The 19,170-nt window shown below is 44.3% G+C and overlaps 1 protein-coding gene across 1 annotated transcript; it reads left to right on the top strand.

The window, feature by feature from the left end:
* Positions 1-8,963: 8,963 nt before the first annotated feature.
* Positions 8,964-18,916, top strand: LOC104048143 (uncharacterized). The gene is made up of 2 exons (XM_009508555.2): positions 8,964-9,066; positions 18,234-18,916. The coding sequence occupies exons 1-2, from the start codon at positions 8,964-8,966 to the stop codon at positions 18,914-18,916; spliced, it is 786 nt and encodes a 261-aa protein (XP_009506850.2).
* The last annotated feature ends 254 nt before the right edge of the window (positions 18,917-19,170 follow it).

Below are 19,170 nucleotides of genomic sequence, written 5' to 3'. Positions count from 1 at the left end.
GAAAGGAGCAAGGAATACAGGTCTAGAAATCCAAAGACTCAGTTGTATGCATAAAAGAGAGGAAACGTAGATGTACAGCCACCCAGAGGTGGCTTAGTGTGACTCATACTAAGTTGCAGAGTAGCTGATGCTCTCCATGTAGCAATTATTCATTTTGTAACTTAAAATATTTTTTGCTAGGATAATAATTTCACTGTAGTCCTGACCTGGCAAAGGACTGATTGCCTCACTTCCCATTGGTCTGTAGGAAACAAGGGTAGCCCCATATAAAAAGTATTTTCAAGGAGATTTTTGTTTTGAGTTGTGCAAACTTATGTTTATGCCGTTTGCCCGTGCAAATTTTCAGGATTGTTTTCATTCGCTGGACCAGCAATGAAATGTCCACTCCGAAAGGAACACTTTAACCAAGCATTCTTTATGTGGTCTTCAATTAATAAACAGGAATACGCCTTTCTAACCCTGTGGGTAATGATTTTTCTGTTTGCTGCTACTGTATGTAACCTAAATGAATGGGGCATTTATATACTGTCCTTTCATCTGGGATATCAAAGCACTTTATAAATATGGACCAATTGGTCTGATGTGCAACCGCTGAATTGTGGCCTTCTCGGAGGTGGCATGCGGTTGACGTTTTGGCTGGCAAAGCATATTTGAACGTAAGAAACTGTTGGTTTGCTCAGATGGGATAGGGTTAGAGGTGGGTGTGTGTGAGACTATCTGAATTCATCTCTAGCACATACCTGCCCCAACACTGGGAAGCAACATCACTACCTAATTTCCAGCTCAGTAAAGTATGGGCTTGGCTAAGAGTATAACCAAAGCACCTTCCGTCAGTGGATCACTAATTTTAATCCAGCCCAAGAAAGTAGCTATCAAAAATCATTACCATATGGTAAACTGGTAAATCGCCACAAGAAAATGAGCTTGGTGGTCCCAGAATAGTTTCATATGGACAGGTGTCTACACCACAAAACCACCATCATAACTGCTACTAGCTGTTAGGTTTCAGAAAAGAGGTCCAGAACCAAATGGGTGGTTGTAATACAAGTGATGCTTCTAGAGGTGGGATCTCAAGGCCAGAGAGATGAGGCTGTTTGTGTCTGTTGAGGTGTTTCTTGACACATGTGACCACTTCAGTTTCTTGAGCTGTCAGCTAGCTTGTATGGTGCTCTCCATCATTGTTGTGGCAAGTGCTTTCTCTTACCTTTACACAGAGGACCTTTCCCTCCCCTGCTTCTAACTCATTAAACGGATGCCACAAAAAAATCAATAGGGAGTGTGTATTGAAGGTATTATGTTCAGACCACACAAGTAGTCTTTAACGTCTTTGGTATGACTTGGAAAAGCCTCCAGGAACACAGGACTGGAAGGACCTTCTGGGTCACTGATCCCAACCTCCTGCTATTGCAGGCTTTCACTTTGCATAATCCTTTTGAAAAGCTGACTAATCTCCAAAAATGTGGACAATCACAGGAAACCTCAAAAGCCCGCTATATAAAAACGGTGTCAAATCTGTTTTGCACTTCTCTAACACCTTTCATCCAAAACTTGTAATGAGTTTTGCAAACATGGAGTTAAGAAATGCCATGCCAGTGGGAGGGAAGAATTATCTTTACTGTATTTGGGAAGGAGAATTTGGGAGACGGCAAAATTATGAAGCAAATATCAATTCTCATTCAGACAAATCTCTTAGTGGCTGGAGGACTCCATCTTCAATGGAGATATCCAAGTCCACACAACCAAATCAACTGGACAGCCAGGAATTAAAATCAGAGTTCCTGACTCTCTTTTTACCTACCTTTTAACCACTGCAGTGTGCAACAGCTCAAGATTTTCCACCTGTCAGCCTCACTATTTCTTCCAGAAGAAATAGATACTACATACTATTTCTCATGTGAAATCAAATTAGCCTCATCATATATCACAGTTAAGTATACACCAGGTGGGCAGGAGATTGTGTTATAATGAGGGAAGGCTATCAGCAGGAGATTTTTTTATCTATAGAAGATACAACGGAGCCATCAAAGAGAGATAAGCCTCCTGGATTTCCACATCATGAGAAAAATGTAACTGAATTCATCCTCAAACCCATGAAAACACACATTCCTTCTGCAGGAAGAATGGATCCTGGGAAATGTACAGTGTTGTATATGTCAGGGCAATGTTTCTCTTACATCTCTAAGCCAAATCCTACTCTCAGTCCCATTGACTCTTGACTGAATTTGACCTCTCTGATTTGCTAGCACATTTTTTTAAAACTTTAAGTGCAATTGATAGCAGAGTATGGCCCTGGGGCTATATATCCATCAGCAGATCGCGATATAGTTGTAAGGAATATCAGCAGCATTAGGAAGTATAGAAACTAGTCCCCACAACCTTGAAGCACCATTGCTTAGACATTGTTTCAGGTTATTGGTGCTAAGACAAGACAACAGGTCCATCTTTGATCAACATATCTCATAAGGTTTTCTTTACATTTATTACTTTAGGGGCTGATCCCACTCTACTGCACAGTGGATAAAAGTCTATCTTTCTGTAGATTTTACAAGACATTTAGGTGAATTGCAAGTTTGCTAAATGAATCTAATTCAGCACTGGACGAGGGAATGCATGCACTCATTTCTTGTGCAGATGCTATATTGGCAAAAGCTAGTAAAATTGTGCTTGCAAACTTGTCCACAAAACATTTGGCGTTGAGGGCTCCTGGGAGGAAGCGAAATCCAGGATAAAGAAGTGCAGAGGCCAAATGCTGATGCACCTAGTTGCACGGAGAAGGATCAGCCCCAAAGATTTTCAATATTTGGCGTAAGCATCTGGGAAGTTTGAAGGATTTTATTTGCTTCTATTGATAAAGGAAGAAAAAAATGTGACTGGCTATAGAGCAAGTTTTCTCAGGCTGTGGTAGTTAGAATGGCTCATTTCACACAACATCTCTACAGGACACATAAAAAAGAGACAAAACTGTGAATTCAAGCAGAGTTCAAGTGCTTTCTCACTTGTCCAGGGTAATCTGGCCTTCATGGAACAGCTTCTTGGCAAATAGGTAGTGAGGCTTTCTTGTTTTCCGAGAGTGGCTGTCTGTACAATCATAGAATGATAGAGTGTCCTGAGTTGGAAGGGACCCACAAGGATCATCGTGTCCAACTCCTGTCCCTACAAAGGACAACCCCAAATTCACACCATGTCTCTGAGGGCCTTGTCCAAGTGCTTCTGGAATATCGCCAGGCTGGTGCCGTGATGCCTCCCTGGGGAGCCTGTTCCAGGGCTCCACCACCCTCTGGGGGAAGAACCTTTCCCTAATGCCCAGCCTAACCCTCCCCTGGCACATCTCCCTGCCGTTCCCTCGGGCCCTGGCGTTGGTCACCAGAGAGGAGAGATCAGCACCTGCCCCTCCTCCTGCCCTTGGGCGGGAGCTGCAGAGCGCCATGAGGGCTGCCCTCGGCCTCCTCTGCTCCAGGCTGAACAAACCAAGTCACTTTAGCTGCTCCCTGTATGGTTTCCCCTTTAAACCCTTTACCAGCTTTGTGGCCCTGCTCTGGACACTCTCCAGTAGCTTTATACCCCCAATGTCCTGCGGCGCCCAACACTGCCCACAGCGCTCGGGGTGAGGCCGCCCCAGCGCGGGGCAGAGCGGGACAATCCCCCCCCTCGCCCGGCTGCGATGCAGGGCTCGGTGCCCCCCAGGGCACGGTTGCCCCCTTGGCTGCCAGGGCACGCTGTTGGGTCGTGTTCAACCTGCCGTTGGCCAGAGCCCCCCGCTCCCTCCCCGCAGAGCTGCTCCCCAGCCCCCCGTTCCCCAGGCGTCTGTACAGCCAGGGCCGCCGTGCCCCGGGTGTGAAATCTGGCACTTGCCCTTGTTGAACTCCATATGGTCGGTGACTGCCCAGCTCTCCAGCCTGTTCAGATCTCTCTGCAGGGCCTCCCTGCCCTTGAGGGTGTCAAGAGCTCCTCCCAATTTTGTGTTGTCAGCAAACTTCATTAGTATTCCTTCCAGTCCTGCATCCAAGTCATTTACAAAAAGATTAAACAGTACAAGGCATCAGGAAGTTTTGGGGTGAAAAGAAATTACCTGCAGAGTATGAGCTTTCAAAATGGGCTTGCTGGGCTCTGTATAGACACTTGGCATGACACTGGACTTTTGGTTTCCCAAAGCAGGCCTGGCCATGGGTTAGGTTTTCAAAACAGCATTGCCTACTAATGCTCCCTTGTCCAGCAAGAGGGGATCTACCATGCCATGCCCCTCAGTGCCTGACAGACTAACATGCTTCCACGCTACTGTAGTCCTCCACGATCAGGTGCATTTGCTTTGTAGCGCTCCCCAGTCATTTCTCTCACAAAAATGTTTTCTCTACTGACATATGGTGCATCAGCAAAGAAACTTGTATGAACCAGGACATTTCAGATGACAGTTCACTTTTCACCTTTAGCTCAAGCTGCTGTGCAGGGAAAACGCCGGCAGCCTGAGGAAGGGAGCTGTACTACATGGTATGCTCAGCAGACCTTGCTCCAAAATGCTATGCTTCACTGGCATCTGCCATGGCATGGTTACGTATTTTTAAATCACTTTAATCAGTTTCCTCTTTGAGATTTTTGTTTGCTGTTTTCTTTTTTTTTTTTGTGACAGATCCACTTTTATTCTTTCATCAGAGCCATGCTAGTCCGAGATAGACATGGAGCTTAAATTGTTTTCCCTTAAGGTCAAGTTAGGGGTGCTTGAATTGGGGTTTATTCATTTGGAGGATCCTAAAAATTAAGGGCTATCTCTATTCCAGAAAGCTGAACTTCAGGCAGCTTTTTCACAAGTGCAGCTCCCAAAATCCCATGGTCTCTCAGCTATGTGTTTAAACACTTTACTGACTTTGGGCCTTGGAAAGCAGGGATAAATACCAAATTTGGGGTTGTCTCTTAACCCAAATTTTGAACATCCTGCATATTGCAGTGTTTGGATTTCTTTATAAATGACAAAATTCAGGATAATGACAATGTTGTTGCATGTGTCTCGGCTGACTCACAGCACTGCTCCACATTTGGATGTTTGATTCAAGCCCCGACTCTAATTATAATGTCACAGGGACTGGCCAAATGCAGTACCTCCATCTGACGTTGTACACAGTGTATTGGACTGTGTAGTTTGTTCCAAACCTCTGCTGCTATTACACTGAAAGCATTAGCTGTAGCACAAGCTATGCAAGGATGATTTGGGGTTCTTGCAGTCATTTCTGAAGGCGTATCTACTGTCACACTTCCCAGAGAGACTGAACAACAATGTTGTCTTGAAATGGGCTCCCTGTCTCTGTGGCAATCTAATCAACCTCTATGGAACAGATGTATAGATGGATGCAAGGGGGTTTTGGCGTTTTGGGTTGGGGTGGGTTTTTTTGCCTTCAAAGACTTAATTCTCTTCTTTCTAAGCCAGGATCCTATGTGGGTCTGCTCATAGACTCATTTATGACTTCAGCAGCTGCACCTCGGCTCTTCCACTTTGCCACTTCAACAGCCTGTCTCTCCTTACATCCCTGGTGGCATCCAGGGTCCTTCTGACCTTGGTCTCCTAATAGTCCTGGGCTAGCACAGACTATCCAACTCACAGTCCTTGTTAGTGACTAAATGCTGTCTTTTTACAGCTCAGTTTCTTTCCATGAAGTTAATCAAGCAGCCCTCCTTTCACAAGGTAGCTGACCCTTTGGTCTTTCTTCCTCTTGGCATGCTGAAGATTGCTGATGCTGCCTGAATCCCGCTCCCTCCCCTTTTTAAGGCAGTCCAGTACGTGAAGCAAGTGGCTCCCCCAGGAAAGAGAGAAGTTTCTTGGCACAGAGAGGAACCTTCCCTGACAGGGTGCATGTATTGTGTCCTTAGAAAACTTCCTCTTTCCATTAAAATATGCTCTTGGAGTTATCTGTGTATTTCTGTTAGAGATGAGTCCAAACCATGAGGCTGGATCCAAACCATGAGGTTGCTTAAAGTTGGGAGTACGATCTCGATGTGTGCTTTTTGGCTTGAGCTGCTCTCCTGTTTGCACAATGTAACACAAAAAGCATCGCTACGCTGTTGGGAAAGCTGCTGACACAACTAAGAAACCGAGTGGTAAAGACTTGTCATCAAAATCAACAAACCTGAAGGCAAATGGGAACCTGGGGGTGTGAGTAATCATGACCCCCTGCCCAGCCACACAGAGCAAACTTTCTTTTCTCAATAATCACCAGGTTTTATGAAAGAAAAAAAATCAATTGCAGATGAAGCACAGAGCAAAATTTCCCTGCACTCCTCTTACTGGGGAAAAAGAAAAAAATCTCCTTCTTTGGACTTAGTCTGTGTATGTCTGTTGTGTACTGAGCTGCAAACGGTGGCCTCTCATTTCATTAATTGACAAACACCATCCCCTAAACATTTCCAGGCACAGTCATTTTATTTTTCTCAGGTTTACTCAGTGGTTCTTACTGAGGTTTACATTTTTCCATGCATGTGCTGAGAATAAACTTGCCTTTACGATCTCATCTCTTGTGCTATGAGAAATTTTGATAATGTAATTCATAAGCAATTTCATTTTCTGGGTCTTTCTCTTTTTGCAACTCTCCTGGCTTTGGCTATTTACTCCTCTTTTTGCAGCAAACCGCCCTATTTCCCAAATACCGCAGGACTTTCTGAACTGCAGTGCTTCATTCCATTTGTCTCTCTTTTTAAGGGGCTGATCTGTCTTAAAGAAATTTTTCTCATTTAAAAATAATTTTGCTGTGGTTTTACAGTCAGCATGGTTCCCCCCAAAAAAACAAAAAAAAATCCCTGCAGGCCTATTTCTTCTCCTTCTCCCATGATTACGCTGGCGTAGTGACACTGATGCCAGTGGAATTATTACTGTTCTACACCAGCATATTTGAGACCAGGGTCTGTAGGATGGGACATACTCAACACCTTCACAAAATCATATTAGGGACTGAGCCAGAAGGGTATCTCCATCTATCAAAAAGGATCTCAAAGTGCTCTCTCATCTTCAGTCTCTCAGACAGAAGAATATAATCATCCACTAGCAGGATGCAACAACCCCCAGGGTGAAATCTAGCAATACATTTAGCATAGAGAACAAGGCAAAACCAGCACAACACAGCCCTTTAGGAATGTAAGCAAGGAATACAGTGTCCAGCTGAAATTAGTGTTACTATTTGCCTCGTGGAAATGCTTGGGAAGCCCAGCCAAATTCAAGGCTCCAGCCTACTAGAGCAGCCACAGTGAGGGCAGTCTCTGTTCCCCAGTGCTTGCAGTCCCAGTGACAAATAGCAATCAGACCGTGGGCCAGCAAGAAGTTGAGCCAGGCAGAACTAAAATATCCCTGTTGGAGTGCAGTCCCATGAGGCCAGTGTTATGTCTTACCAGAAACAAAGAGAAGAGCACATTTCCAGTCTCAAAGACTTCTCTGTCCCATTAAGGAAAACTCCAGACTACAATTAGAAAAAAAACAAGAGACGCAGCCACAGCACGCCAGTTTGCATCCAAAATGCAGCCTAAAAAAAGAGGGCATCCTCCCAGGAGAAGGCTGCTAGCACCCTCTTGGGCTGGCAGCTCCAGATACCTCACTCAGGAGTGTGGGAATGTGACCCCGGAGAGAGACCATCCCTCCCCCAAATCCAGAGCTGCTGGGTAAATATTGACTCAGAGCGAGGAGTGGCTGAATCACTCCTTCCTGCCCTGCCGAGGTGTCTCCCTCCACCCAACGAGTGTCCAAGCCCACCCTGCACAGCCCAAAATATCAGACGGGAGTTGGTACCTGTGGTGATCAAAGGACACGGACTCAGACGGAGAGACAAGAGTGCCTCTGTTTGTGCAGGGCTGACGTGTTTGTTTGCTCTCCGAGTAGGCGAATGTCTCCTCCAGTTAGTTATTCAGGAGGACACGTGGTGGGAAGAGTGGGTAGGTGAGGGGACAAGGGACTGGGAAGCTCCTAGTGCTGTTCCTCCATCCTTGTCACATGCATCACACCCCAAATTCTCTGACTGCTGGTACGCAGCTGATAAAGGTGTTGCGCCATACACATTTAATGGTAAAGCAAGGGCCTGGTTCATTAAATCTCTGCCCTAAAGTACATTGAAGCAACAATGAATTTGTGAGAAGGGGTAGGAAAAAGTCCAACTGTCTCAGTTGTCCAACCGTTGTCATAGCTGGATTCAACCGTACGGTGAAATGCTCTGGATCATACCTCTAGATCAATTGAGATCATAATCTAAGGGTATTAAAGTTAAGCACGGAGAAGACCTGGAAGCCAAGTGGTGGTGACCACCGACTGGAGCTGCGAGTGTGTGTCATGTACATTTGGGTGGCTACTGGCTAGTATGGTACTGGACATAGGGGAAGGCTGAGTTTACTGTTGGAAGCACAGGTCTGGGTTTCATTTCAAGTCTGCTACAGTTTTTCTAACTGTGTCACTGTGCCAGCCTGTAACACAGAAATTACATGTTCCTCCTTCGCGGAGCCATCACAAGGCTCAAGGCTTGAAGGTTTCAAAAATGGTTGAAGATCTCCAAGAAAAAGGGCTGTGTAAGAAAGAGCATATGCTATGGATCTCTTTGTATATGTTACATTACCAAAAGCACTGTATTTATATATTTCAAAACTGGGCACTGGGTTACATTTTCATTCCCCAGTACAAAGGCAAATACATTCCAAACAAAGCAATGTTGTTTCAACAAAGCAAGGGTTGAAATCTCTCCAGGGCTTCATTCTGTCTCATTTAGATCGGGCATAAGATCTTAAAGCAGAGTTTAGTGGTCGGCCGATCATGCTCCTCTGGGAAATGACAGAGTGGTAATTCAAAAAGGGTAGTGAAGTACAGCATTGTCTTGGTCTGCAGGACTGTTCTTCAGTAAAACCAGCGGCTCACCCGGGTTACAGGAGAACATTTTTTTCCAGAGGAGCTGTGGCTCTTCATTAAACAAAAGAATTCACCTCCGGCTAGACTTGGGTGTAAAACGAAAATGTTATTGGAGACAAAATGTCTTTGTGAAAACAGTGTTTCCATGATGCCTGCCACGATTGCCTGGGCATATCTAGCAGTTGAAATGGAAGTTAGGACGAAAGGTATGTCTCCAGGACATTTGTTAAAAATTTCTTTCAGGCTTGGGACGTGGTTTCAGTTCAGGCCAGGAGCCCCAAGGAGAGGATAAGCCTGTCTAGCCATGGGTTGGCATTCACCCACTCTGCAGTGAGGACCCAGATTTGATCACAAGTGAGTTGAATCTTTCAGGACTTTCCCAAAAGCCTTTCCCTGGATTAAACAAATTCTCACACATCTGACACAGGCGTTTAGGAAAGAATCCCAGGGTATCTAAATACAAAAAATTATGAGATATGCATGCAACCCTCCCAAAATACTCAGGAAAGTTCACAAACAGCAAAGGTGCAGTAGGATCATTCAGGGAAATATTTCATGTCCAGAGTGACATAACTCAGGTGTTCAGATATGACTGTTTCCCACTGGATTTAACTTTGTAGGAAAGATAATAGCCTGTGCGGTTCCTCAGTGTACGAAGAAGAGAAAAAGCGCCTCAGGCTGTGCAGTTTCAGGGGATTTTTGTTACAAGATTATTTTCCTAAAAATGGCACCATCCCTCTGGGGATGAAACATGCTGAGAAGTATATGAAAATTTAATGAAGTCCATGAGTTAGTTCCTACTTTTCTTGCATACTTAAGGCAAGATCATTCCCTTGTCATCTTCAGATCACCTAAGCGCTCTTTATTGTACAGCCAGTGTCCACCTTTAGCTTGATAAGCAGGTTTTGGCCTGCAGACTTTTAGGCAGTGCAACAGCCAAACTAATCTTGCAGAGACACTTTCTTGTCCTATGTCTAACCATGGACTCCTACTCAGCCTCTCCCTCTTTCACCCCAACGTCGCTTACCAAGGAGGGCCAACAGCCATGGCTCTGCTCAAGATGGGACAAGAGACTTCCCACACTCTTTTTCATCGTCTCTTGCATTTAAGTACTGAGTTTCCAGAGCTTGAGAAACGGTACAAGCTGAGCATTGCTGGACCATTGGTCTGATATGGTATAAAATTCTTACGTAGACTCTAAGGCTTAGCAGAAGCATTGTGCTGGGGCAGTCAGATGGTAAATATCCAGGAAAAGATATAGTCACTGTGTTTCAGATGGGAGCACTGCTGTGGCAAGCCTTTGAAAGGGACAATCCTATCTAAAGCATAACATGGCAGGGGTTCAGGGTAACCCAGCCTGGATGTAGTTTGTTTTATTAATCAGCCCAAAAATAACCATATGGTGGAGGCAACAGAGGCATGTCCACTGCTGGCTGAACAATGTCCTTGCTGGACATTCTGTAGGAACCTGAAATCTCATTGACTCATGTGTACTGAATTTCCAGACTTGACTCACTGGCTACTAAAACCATAAGATTGCATGGTGTGTCTCGTATTTTTCCTGGAAAAAAAGAGCAGGTTACATTTGGTTAATTAACATCTGAATCTGTTTTGAAATGTCCAGAGAATATATGTAAAGAGATTAAACTAATTGCAAACCAGCAAAATGTCTGGAACTTCAGGATTTGTTTCTATAATATTCCTGTTTGCCTCATCCTTTGCGCTAAAGGCAAAAGATATAAATCCTATCTCTTCCCTTTTGTATCTCTTAGTGCCTGCTGAATTTCATGTGACCATGGGCTCATTCTAGGGCCATGCGTGGCAGGAAGTGCTATTGGGAAAGGTACAAAGAATAGATACACAGATAGTTTTAGAGAAAATGCTATCTGGCTGACTAATACAAAAAATCTGCTGTGTAAATGGAAAAACTTCCTCACACAGTGCAAAACTAACCTGAGAAACTCATTGCTATAGGAATTAATTGAGACCAAAACCTTGCCAAAGAACAAGAAAAAGGAAAGGAATAAAAAGAACAAAGAAAAAGAAAAGAAGAAACAGGAAAAAGAAAAATAATAAAAAACCAGATGGGATGTTTACAAGGCTAATAAGAACATAATAAGGACATTTAGAAACACAATAGTACTTATTATGGGAAAAAAACAAGACTCTTAGAAAAATTAAACATGTTGGAAAGTCTATCTGCTTCAAGACAGGAAAAACCTTTAGGTATAGCTGATGGCCAGATTCAGAGAAGTAATTAAGCACCAGCTCTACCTTCAGTTGTAGTCCGTACAGTTGCAGTCCATTTTGAGCCTGATATTAAATCAAATTCGTTGGCCTGCATTGTGTAAAAGGTGATTGTTGACAGTGTAAACATCTTGGGCCCCAAACCTGATTCATTAATGGAACATCAGGAAAATTTCCTACAACAGACTATGGCACAACCGTTATCGAAGACTTTTTGATAGCTTCCCTTAAGGCAGCATTTACTGACCATTGACAGAGGCAAAACACGAGACAAAATGGACAAAGTGGTCTGATCAATTATAATACTTTCTTCTTATTATTTTTTCTTTTGGCTCTCTGGAAGTAGCTGTCAGTCTTATTTGAGTTTCAGAGGACGTAAACAGTCTCTCCAGCCTCTTCTCCATCCTCAGTAAGTTGCTGGGAAGGGAAAACAAGTGGGTGGGGAAGAGATGTCCTTCAATGGCCATGGTGAGGGCTGGGCTGGCAGTCTTCTTAAAAGCAACAGATTTTCCTGCTGTGCCTTATGTCTGTGCTGCAAAGGGAAGGGAAAGAAGGCTTCCCCAATTTAAGAGGATACATTAATAGAGGCGTAGGGTAAAGGAGCCCTCGGAGGGCTGCATTGGCAATGTCAGTTGATGGGGAAGATGAAAGTGGCCTTTGCTCCTGGCTCCATTATGGACTTCTGTCAAGGCATTTCATTTTTCATGTGTTTCAGTCTGGCCCCCGTAAAGTGCAGCCAGTGTGAGACTCGTCTGTGCAGTGCTTTGAGCACAGCGGGAAAAATGTGTTAGGCAATGAATATTGTCATGAGGAATTGCCTGCTGCCCAACAATATTACCTCTCCAACATGCTTACCTCCTCTTTTGCTGTTCCCTTTCCACGCTGAGATGTCAGGGCATCCTCAGGGACTCTTCTTTTGTGAAAATAACAGGAGCCGCCGAGCACTTAAAAAAGTCTGTCTTTGTCCCATAGGTGTCAAAGAAGGACCTCAGGTTCTTGGAAAATCTGGTCCCAAATGAGTGTAAAAATGCACATTTTGTCAGGAAGTGAATAAAGTCTCATTGAAATTAAGCCAGGGACAAAGATGAAAAAGCAGATGGCCCATGACAAACTGTGAGAACAAATTTGTTCGCATGACATGGGAATAAGTATGTACTCATAACAGACTATTACTCAAGAAATTTTGAAAGAGCACAACTCCACAGGAGTCATAATGTGATTAGTCACATAAAGACCAGTCCAGCTAGGCCTGGTGTATTGTACCTGAAAGAAGAGAAACAGACCCCAAAACAAACCACAATTAATAAAAAAAAAAAAAAAAAAAAAAAAAAAAAGGATTCCAGAGACCAGAGATGCATGAGTTTATGAAGTCAGAAAAATGCATAAGCAAATTAAAATCTGTAAAGTAGCTCCTGGATTGCTATTAGGCTGCTTAAAAAGCAAGAGGCCATTGGAAGGAACCTTGCTGAAGTGACTAACTAGGAAGCTTTTAATTTGACAGCACAGAGACAGACTTGGGGTATGTTTGGTGAAACATCTTGGACTCTGGCACAGACTTTGCCATGTGCCCCATTACATCATGGTTCTGTTGATCTACAATTATTTCCAAAATCCCACCCCCCACCCCCCTCTTCTTTTTATTGTAGGAGTGACAGGTGAGATTGAGTTTGAGAACTAGAGGAATAGGGTTGTTTTTGAGCACTGCGATTTATTGATGTGGTTTTTCAAATTAATATTTTCTACAAGACTCCTGATCATGTGTGAACATATTTAATTACATTAAATCACTCTTGTCATTAAAGATTGCAATACCTTGGTATATACAATATTTTGGTATACTCTCATGTCTCCAGAGACGAGTGGATTCCTGGGATATAAATGTGATTTGCTTTAGCTAAAAAATAATTAAAAATAAGCTTGCCTAATGCTTTTATGAATTTTCTGTGCATTTCTAAGCTGCTCACCCAAAAGCATGTGAGTGTTCAGAGCTAGTTTAGACTTTTACAAAGAAAAGTTGCTAGACACAATATCTAGAACCAAACTGAGTGTCTGAAATCACATGTATGCAATTCCATTCCTGAAGTGCTCATGCTGATGTTTTTGTTCAGACCTATTCTAATGTAGTGTCTGATAGTTTCTTTGCCCAATGCTGTAATTTAATCCCTTCTAAACTTGGTTTATAGGTCAAAGCCCTTCTAAGCTTGACTGCAGACCTGCAGTGGGAAGCAATGCCACTCTATATCTGAACGAAGCCTGAGCAGCACAGGATGGATGGCTTCAGATTCAGATCCCAAAGGTGGACTCTGTCCATACAAAAGCAGCGCCACCCTCGCTTATGTGAACGTTGCGATTGGACTTTCATTTACCACAGGCTGTTAGGACTACAGTTTCACTTCTTACCAGAAAGAGGAGGCAGGTGTATATTTAGACTTTCTTGGGAAGCAGCTGCAAAATGAAGTGGGAGTGCGTGCACGCACTTGGTCTCACAGGCACAGGCGCAGACACTGCTAGCTTTAGAGCAATGTCAAAAACCCAAGCAGAAAGGACAGTGCACAAAGGCCTCCTGCAGGTTACTGTGTCATTGGAGGGATTGCATTACTCATCTTAACATCTTAACATCCTTATCAATGAAATAGGTTGGTTGTTCAGTGCTGATTCACCTGAAAGATTATCACCTTCTGAACCACCAGGTCATTTCTTGAAGCAGTCTAGGGGCCTAAGTCTCTACTTTCTTGCACCTTAAAACTTATAATCTCCATGGTTTTGCGCCTTCCACAGGAACACAGAGGCAGGACTACCCGCCTACTATTCTGATTTGACAGGAGATGACTTGTTACGTCTACAAGTGAGGAATCCAGCTCGTCCAACTTCAGCTGTTTAGAAGTTAGTCAGCCCATCTAAGACAGCTGACTTAGTCCTACAAGAAGTACTGGAAGGGGAGGGACTCTCCACAGCATGATCCCCCCGCCTTCTTAGGGACCTGAGAGCTTCTGGTGGCTTATACCCTGGAGGTGCTGCTTTCTCTGCTGGAGCCCGGATGACTGCCTTGCACTAGATGCCAGCTAAATGGCTAGAGTTAGATGAGCCGAATGCTATGCAGTATGCTCACCAGTGGAAAGTCATGCCCCTGCTTTTCCCTCAAGGTTTCTCCTTCACAGACCTTTCCCTTGTTAGCTGACAAAAGACTAAGAAAGTTTGCAGCAATTTGGCTGCAAGGCAGATAAAATCAGTAGTCAAACAAAAGCAGCCGAGATAGCCAAGTCTGCTTGAAAAGTTAAATGCATGCTCTTCTCATACAGATGAGAAGTTTAAAATAACTTTAGTTTCCCCATTCTCACAGGGCAGCCCATTAATCTTTTAGCAATAGCCATCATCATGGGCAACTCACCAGGAAATCCTCTCCTGGAGGTGCTCCCTCTGCTCTCTCTCAATGTCGTATCACCTGGTCTATTTAGAGTCCTGTGAGTTTTTAACACCCCAAGGTCCTCTCAGAGTTAGCAGCGCAGACGTATTCCCTACTACTTGCGAATAACACAAAAGTAACTCAAAGATGTGCAACTGCTTTCTCTTTGGGAGGTCACAGTAGATCAGGAGGGTAGTGCATCAGGATAGTGGATCAGGCATCCAGTTAGGTGTCCGGTGTTTCTAAGCTGGGAACCCATCTTATTTTTATGCACCTGGTATAGGATTTCTCTTTTGAAACGCAGGCATTTTCAGTGCATGATACCCACATCTGAATTAGTTATCCTAATAGGTAAAGAGTTGATGATACATATTTCTCATTCTAGCAATAAAGAGCTGATGCCAGACCTATTTAATCCACTGACTATGAAGAAAGGCTAGGGTATTAGATTAGATGTAGATATTAACACTGATGACTACAGGAATCCCATCTCAGTAAAACAGTTCTCCTAAAAGATGAGGCCAAGCTCCCTATGCACTCAGTAGAAAGAAGTGACTCAGTCTGTTCAGAGTGATACAGCCTACACGTCTAAGCCTTCCCTTTGGGGGCTTGCCCTCTATAGAGAACATAGAAAATGCAGGTGCTTTCAGGGGATTTCTTCACTAGGCACTTACTGTTCAATTGTTTAGATGAATTGGATCCCAACCCAGGTTTTCTGAGTCCTGGATTAACTTCCCAAACTGGTGAAATAAGTTTTCTTCTAAGCTAGAAGCCCACGCTAAACAGTCAGTCTTTGCATGTGGAAGTACACTATAGTACCTACCCATCCTCTGTAGACTGGGTGTACAGGAGGATGGTAAATGACCATGCACAGGTGAGTTGTTACGTTTAGGGAAGGTTACTGTACTTGTCAGAGCACCTTGTCTTCAACATCTCTGTTCTCTGCAGGCATCCCTCCAACCCTGCTTAGCTACAGCTCTGTCTAGAGGCAGGTCTAACACCTTCAGGAGTGAGCGTGCACCTGGATGCTCCAGTTAAGAAGACTGTCTTTCTGCTGGGGCTGTACAAAAAAGTGAAACAAGCAAGCACTAGAGTTGTGACAAGTTGCAGCATTCAGATAAAGCAAACAGAATTAGAGAGGAAGGAAATAAACAGAATCATCCTGTGTATACGATAAGCAACTGTAGTAGCTTGTGCCGTGCTTCATTGTGCTTAGGGCTTCCATATTCCTGGGCTTTCTCAAACATGTCCTAGCAATTTTGTTCATGAAGAAAAAAATTATTGACCCTAGCTGACCCTGCTCTGAGCAGGGGTTTGGACTAGATGGTGACCAGAGGTCCCTTCCAACCTCAGTGATTCTGTGATTCTGCAATTTTCATCATCAGTTTGTGTCTTTGGATATTGAGCAGCTCAGTCAGATCCTGTCCAGACAAGCTGTCACTCTGGGTGTGCGGACTGCACTATGTCAGCTGTGCACATACCCAGCCGTTGGTCTGAGCCGTGCAACAGCTTCCACATGTCCTGGATATGCCAGGACCCCTGCGCAGGTGCCCAGACACCCATGTGGAATTTCTTAGATGGAAGTATGGGAGCCTGATCAAGCTGAGCAAGATGTGTTTAAAAGGTTGCATGGCATAAATAAATCTTAAGGGGGGATTAGGGGGATGACAAAGCTCAGGCTTCTCACAGGGAAGCCACGCTGTTTGGAAAGATCGCAGCTAAAAGAAGAGCCTTTGGTGACCAGATTTTTTTCTCTATTTTTGTCTATATTAGTTACTACTCCTTGTATTTTAACCCCAATTACTCTTTAACCGTTAAAGAGTCATTTGTGTCAGTTATTTGTCACAGCGCTAAACCAGATTACCTCAAGGTTTGTGAGCTTCCTCTGCTCTCCCATGTATGGAAAAACATTGCACTTAATTTGGTTTGTTTGGCCAGTGTGGACAGGGATTAGCCAGGCTATATATGGACCATAAACACTGTTCTGGTTAACGCTACGGTCGAGCCAAACCTGAACCTTTCATCTCACCCTTTGCAAACTTTGGTGGTTTGGATGGAAATGGAACCTGTATTTGAACTGTGCTTTATTTTTGTTTTTGTTTTGAAAAACCAAAGCCCAATCAATAACACTTTGGAAACCCAACATCCAGCATCCTCAGCCCACCTCTAGTGAACAAGGATCGAGGGCCTGTGTAGGCAGGGACTTTGCGTTGGGAAGAAAGCCAATACACAAAGGAAGGAAACTGTTTCAAGGAACCTGCAGTAACTTTCCATAAAAATCTCAGAGACATAAGGACATGCTGAATCTTGTGTCATAATCCCCTCTAACCAACCTGTGTGTTTGGTTAGGGAAAACATGGTGGTCCCATGTGGAACAAAGATGGACTTTTGTAGGCTGCATATCCAATTGGTTTGGTGTTGGAAATGACAGGGGAAAGTCTTGATTTGCTTTCGACTCCCAGTTTCAGTTTGCTATCTGGAATACCAAACCAGCCAGTAATGAAAACTAATTTCTCACATCAGATTTTTTAGATGCCAGAAATAATAATAGTATGGTGTTAACACCTCAGTACTTGGCTTTCTCTCAGTTGTCTTAACCTAGATGAATCTATTAATTTGTGTCTTTGTATCCACACCAGTGCTTTAAAATTTGCACTTAATTGCGGCAGAAGTAGTTTTAAAATCCATCTGTCTTACACTGACCATTCCTGTAGCATCTCACCACCTCCTGTATAATGTGTTCCCAATGCTAAAATAAAGATCTGTGGCATGGTATAGTAATTCTACTTATGTAGATCTCTGAGGCTGTTGAAAGGCTAACATTTCCTATTATATTTCTGGCTTCAGAATTATTGTAAAAATAGATTCATCCTTACCATACAGTATTTACCAACTGGGCACAGAGGGTAGCACACCTTGGCCCATAGCGTGACTCTCCAAGTCTTTGCATATTCTTCAGAGGCTGCTCTGTCATCTTACGGTGTGTATGTTGAACTCAGTCCAAGCAAGCATGTTTCTAATGACTTCAGTGGACATTGGATGAAATCCACTGAACTGCTTGTAAGGTGGCATAGGTGTCAAGCCGGCATGCACAGTGTCAACAATTTCTTTCTCAGTCTCTTCTTTGTTGATGTTCATAGCTGAAGCTGCTAAACATCTACAGGCAGGGATCTATGTCTAAGTTTAATGTTGTGAACTCTGTTATACTTCCACACAAAAAGAATTTAAGTCACCAACTAACTCTTGCTGTTTCTGGTGTTGACCGGTCAATTCAAACTAGAATTCTGAAAAATAGGACCCTCTATGAAGCAGTAATTAACTTTGGCTCCGGCAGTAGCCATCCAGCCCTCATATCTCCATAGGAGATCTGAGTCAGCTAGGACATTACCACCCTTCCATGACTGGCCAGGAAAGCACAGTACGTAATTCACCAGATAATGCATACATATGAGATATCAACCATGATGAGATCAACCAGAAAAATGTAAGGCCTGTCCAGGGGCTTTATGAAGAATGAGAGTGGAAGGATAATTTAGATTTGTAGTGTTAAATAGCACGCTTACCTACAATAGGCTAGGTTCTTGTCTTTGAGTATGTCATTACCAGCTAATGAAATTCCCCCTTGCATCAAAAAGGCCTAGTCACATTGAAGTGACAGCAAGAAACAGTCCATGTATGTAAATACATGTGTGAATCAAGGCTCATGATGTGTCTTCCTTGCAGACTCAGATCCTTGCACACCTGATGCTCCGCCTGCTGCCACTTCACCACCAACCTCTGAAGAACCTGGACCTTTCACAGCTCCAGCATCACCCTCCCCTTCCTCTGACACTGGTACTGCATCATTTTCTCCACCGTTACCTGCCTGTGTTGCAGCCTTACATCCCAAACTGCCTCCTGTTCCACCATCAACATCAGCTTCTGCTGCCACTGTTCACCCTGGACTCCCTTCTCTTCCAGCACCACCCGCCTCTGCCCCATCCCTGCACCCTGGACTTTATTTGCCAGTAGTTCCACCTGGCAGTGCCACCCACCTCATCAACTGGCTGCCCTTCCTCGCTTCCGCAACACTCGCCACCATTCAAGGCAAGGAGGAAGACCAGCCACCTGTAAGGACCGGCTCCCTGGAAGGCATGAAGCGTTGCAGCAGCACACCCCCACACCCCTCCCATGATGGAAATCACCAGGCGACACCCATGGGAGACAGTGCTCCAGGGGCTGCTTCCTCACCACCGGCTGCCCACGCCATGCCCCCAAGCTCCGAGCAGGCATCGGCGAATGTGAGCGACATCCTGGCAGAGCTGCGGACGATGAACAGCCATCTCTCCGTTATCGCCCGAGCCCTGACGCAGCTGGCGTCATCGCTGGCACCGCAGCAGGACACGCGTGGCACCCCACCTCCTTAGTGCCCGGCTCTGTCCTGGCTCACCCTGCTCACAGGGGCTGGTGTTGGCCAGGGAGAGCCCATGGTGGAGGCAGGATGGAGGAAAGGTACCCTACCCAAACCTGCCCATACCATCTGTGCCAGTTCACTGTGCGCTCTGACACCAACCGCGTCTGCTCAGTGGGTTTTTCTGTTTGTTTGGTTATTTCCTCCTTGTAAATGGCTGCATATATTAAAAAATGGTTTTGTGGTCTTGTTAATAAAATTGTTTATATT

This window comes from Phalacrocorax carbo, chromosome 3 (genome assembly GCF_963921805.1).
Source record: "Phalacrocorax carbo chromosome 3, bPhaCar2.1, whole genome shotgun sequence".
NCBI lineage: Eukaryota > Metazoa > Chordata > Aves > Suliformes > Phalacrocoracidae > Phalacrocorax > Phalacrocorax carbo.
This window is presented reverse-complemented; position numbering and strand designations above follow the sequence as displayed.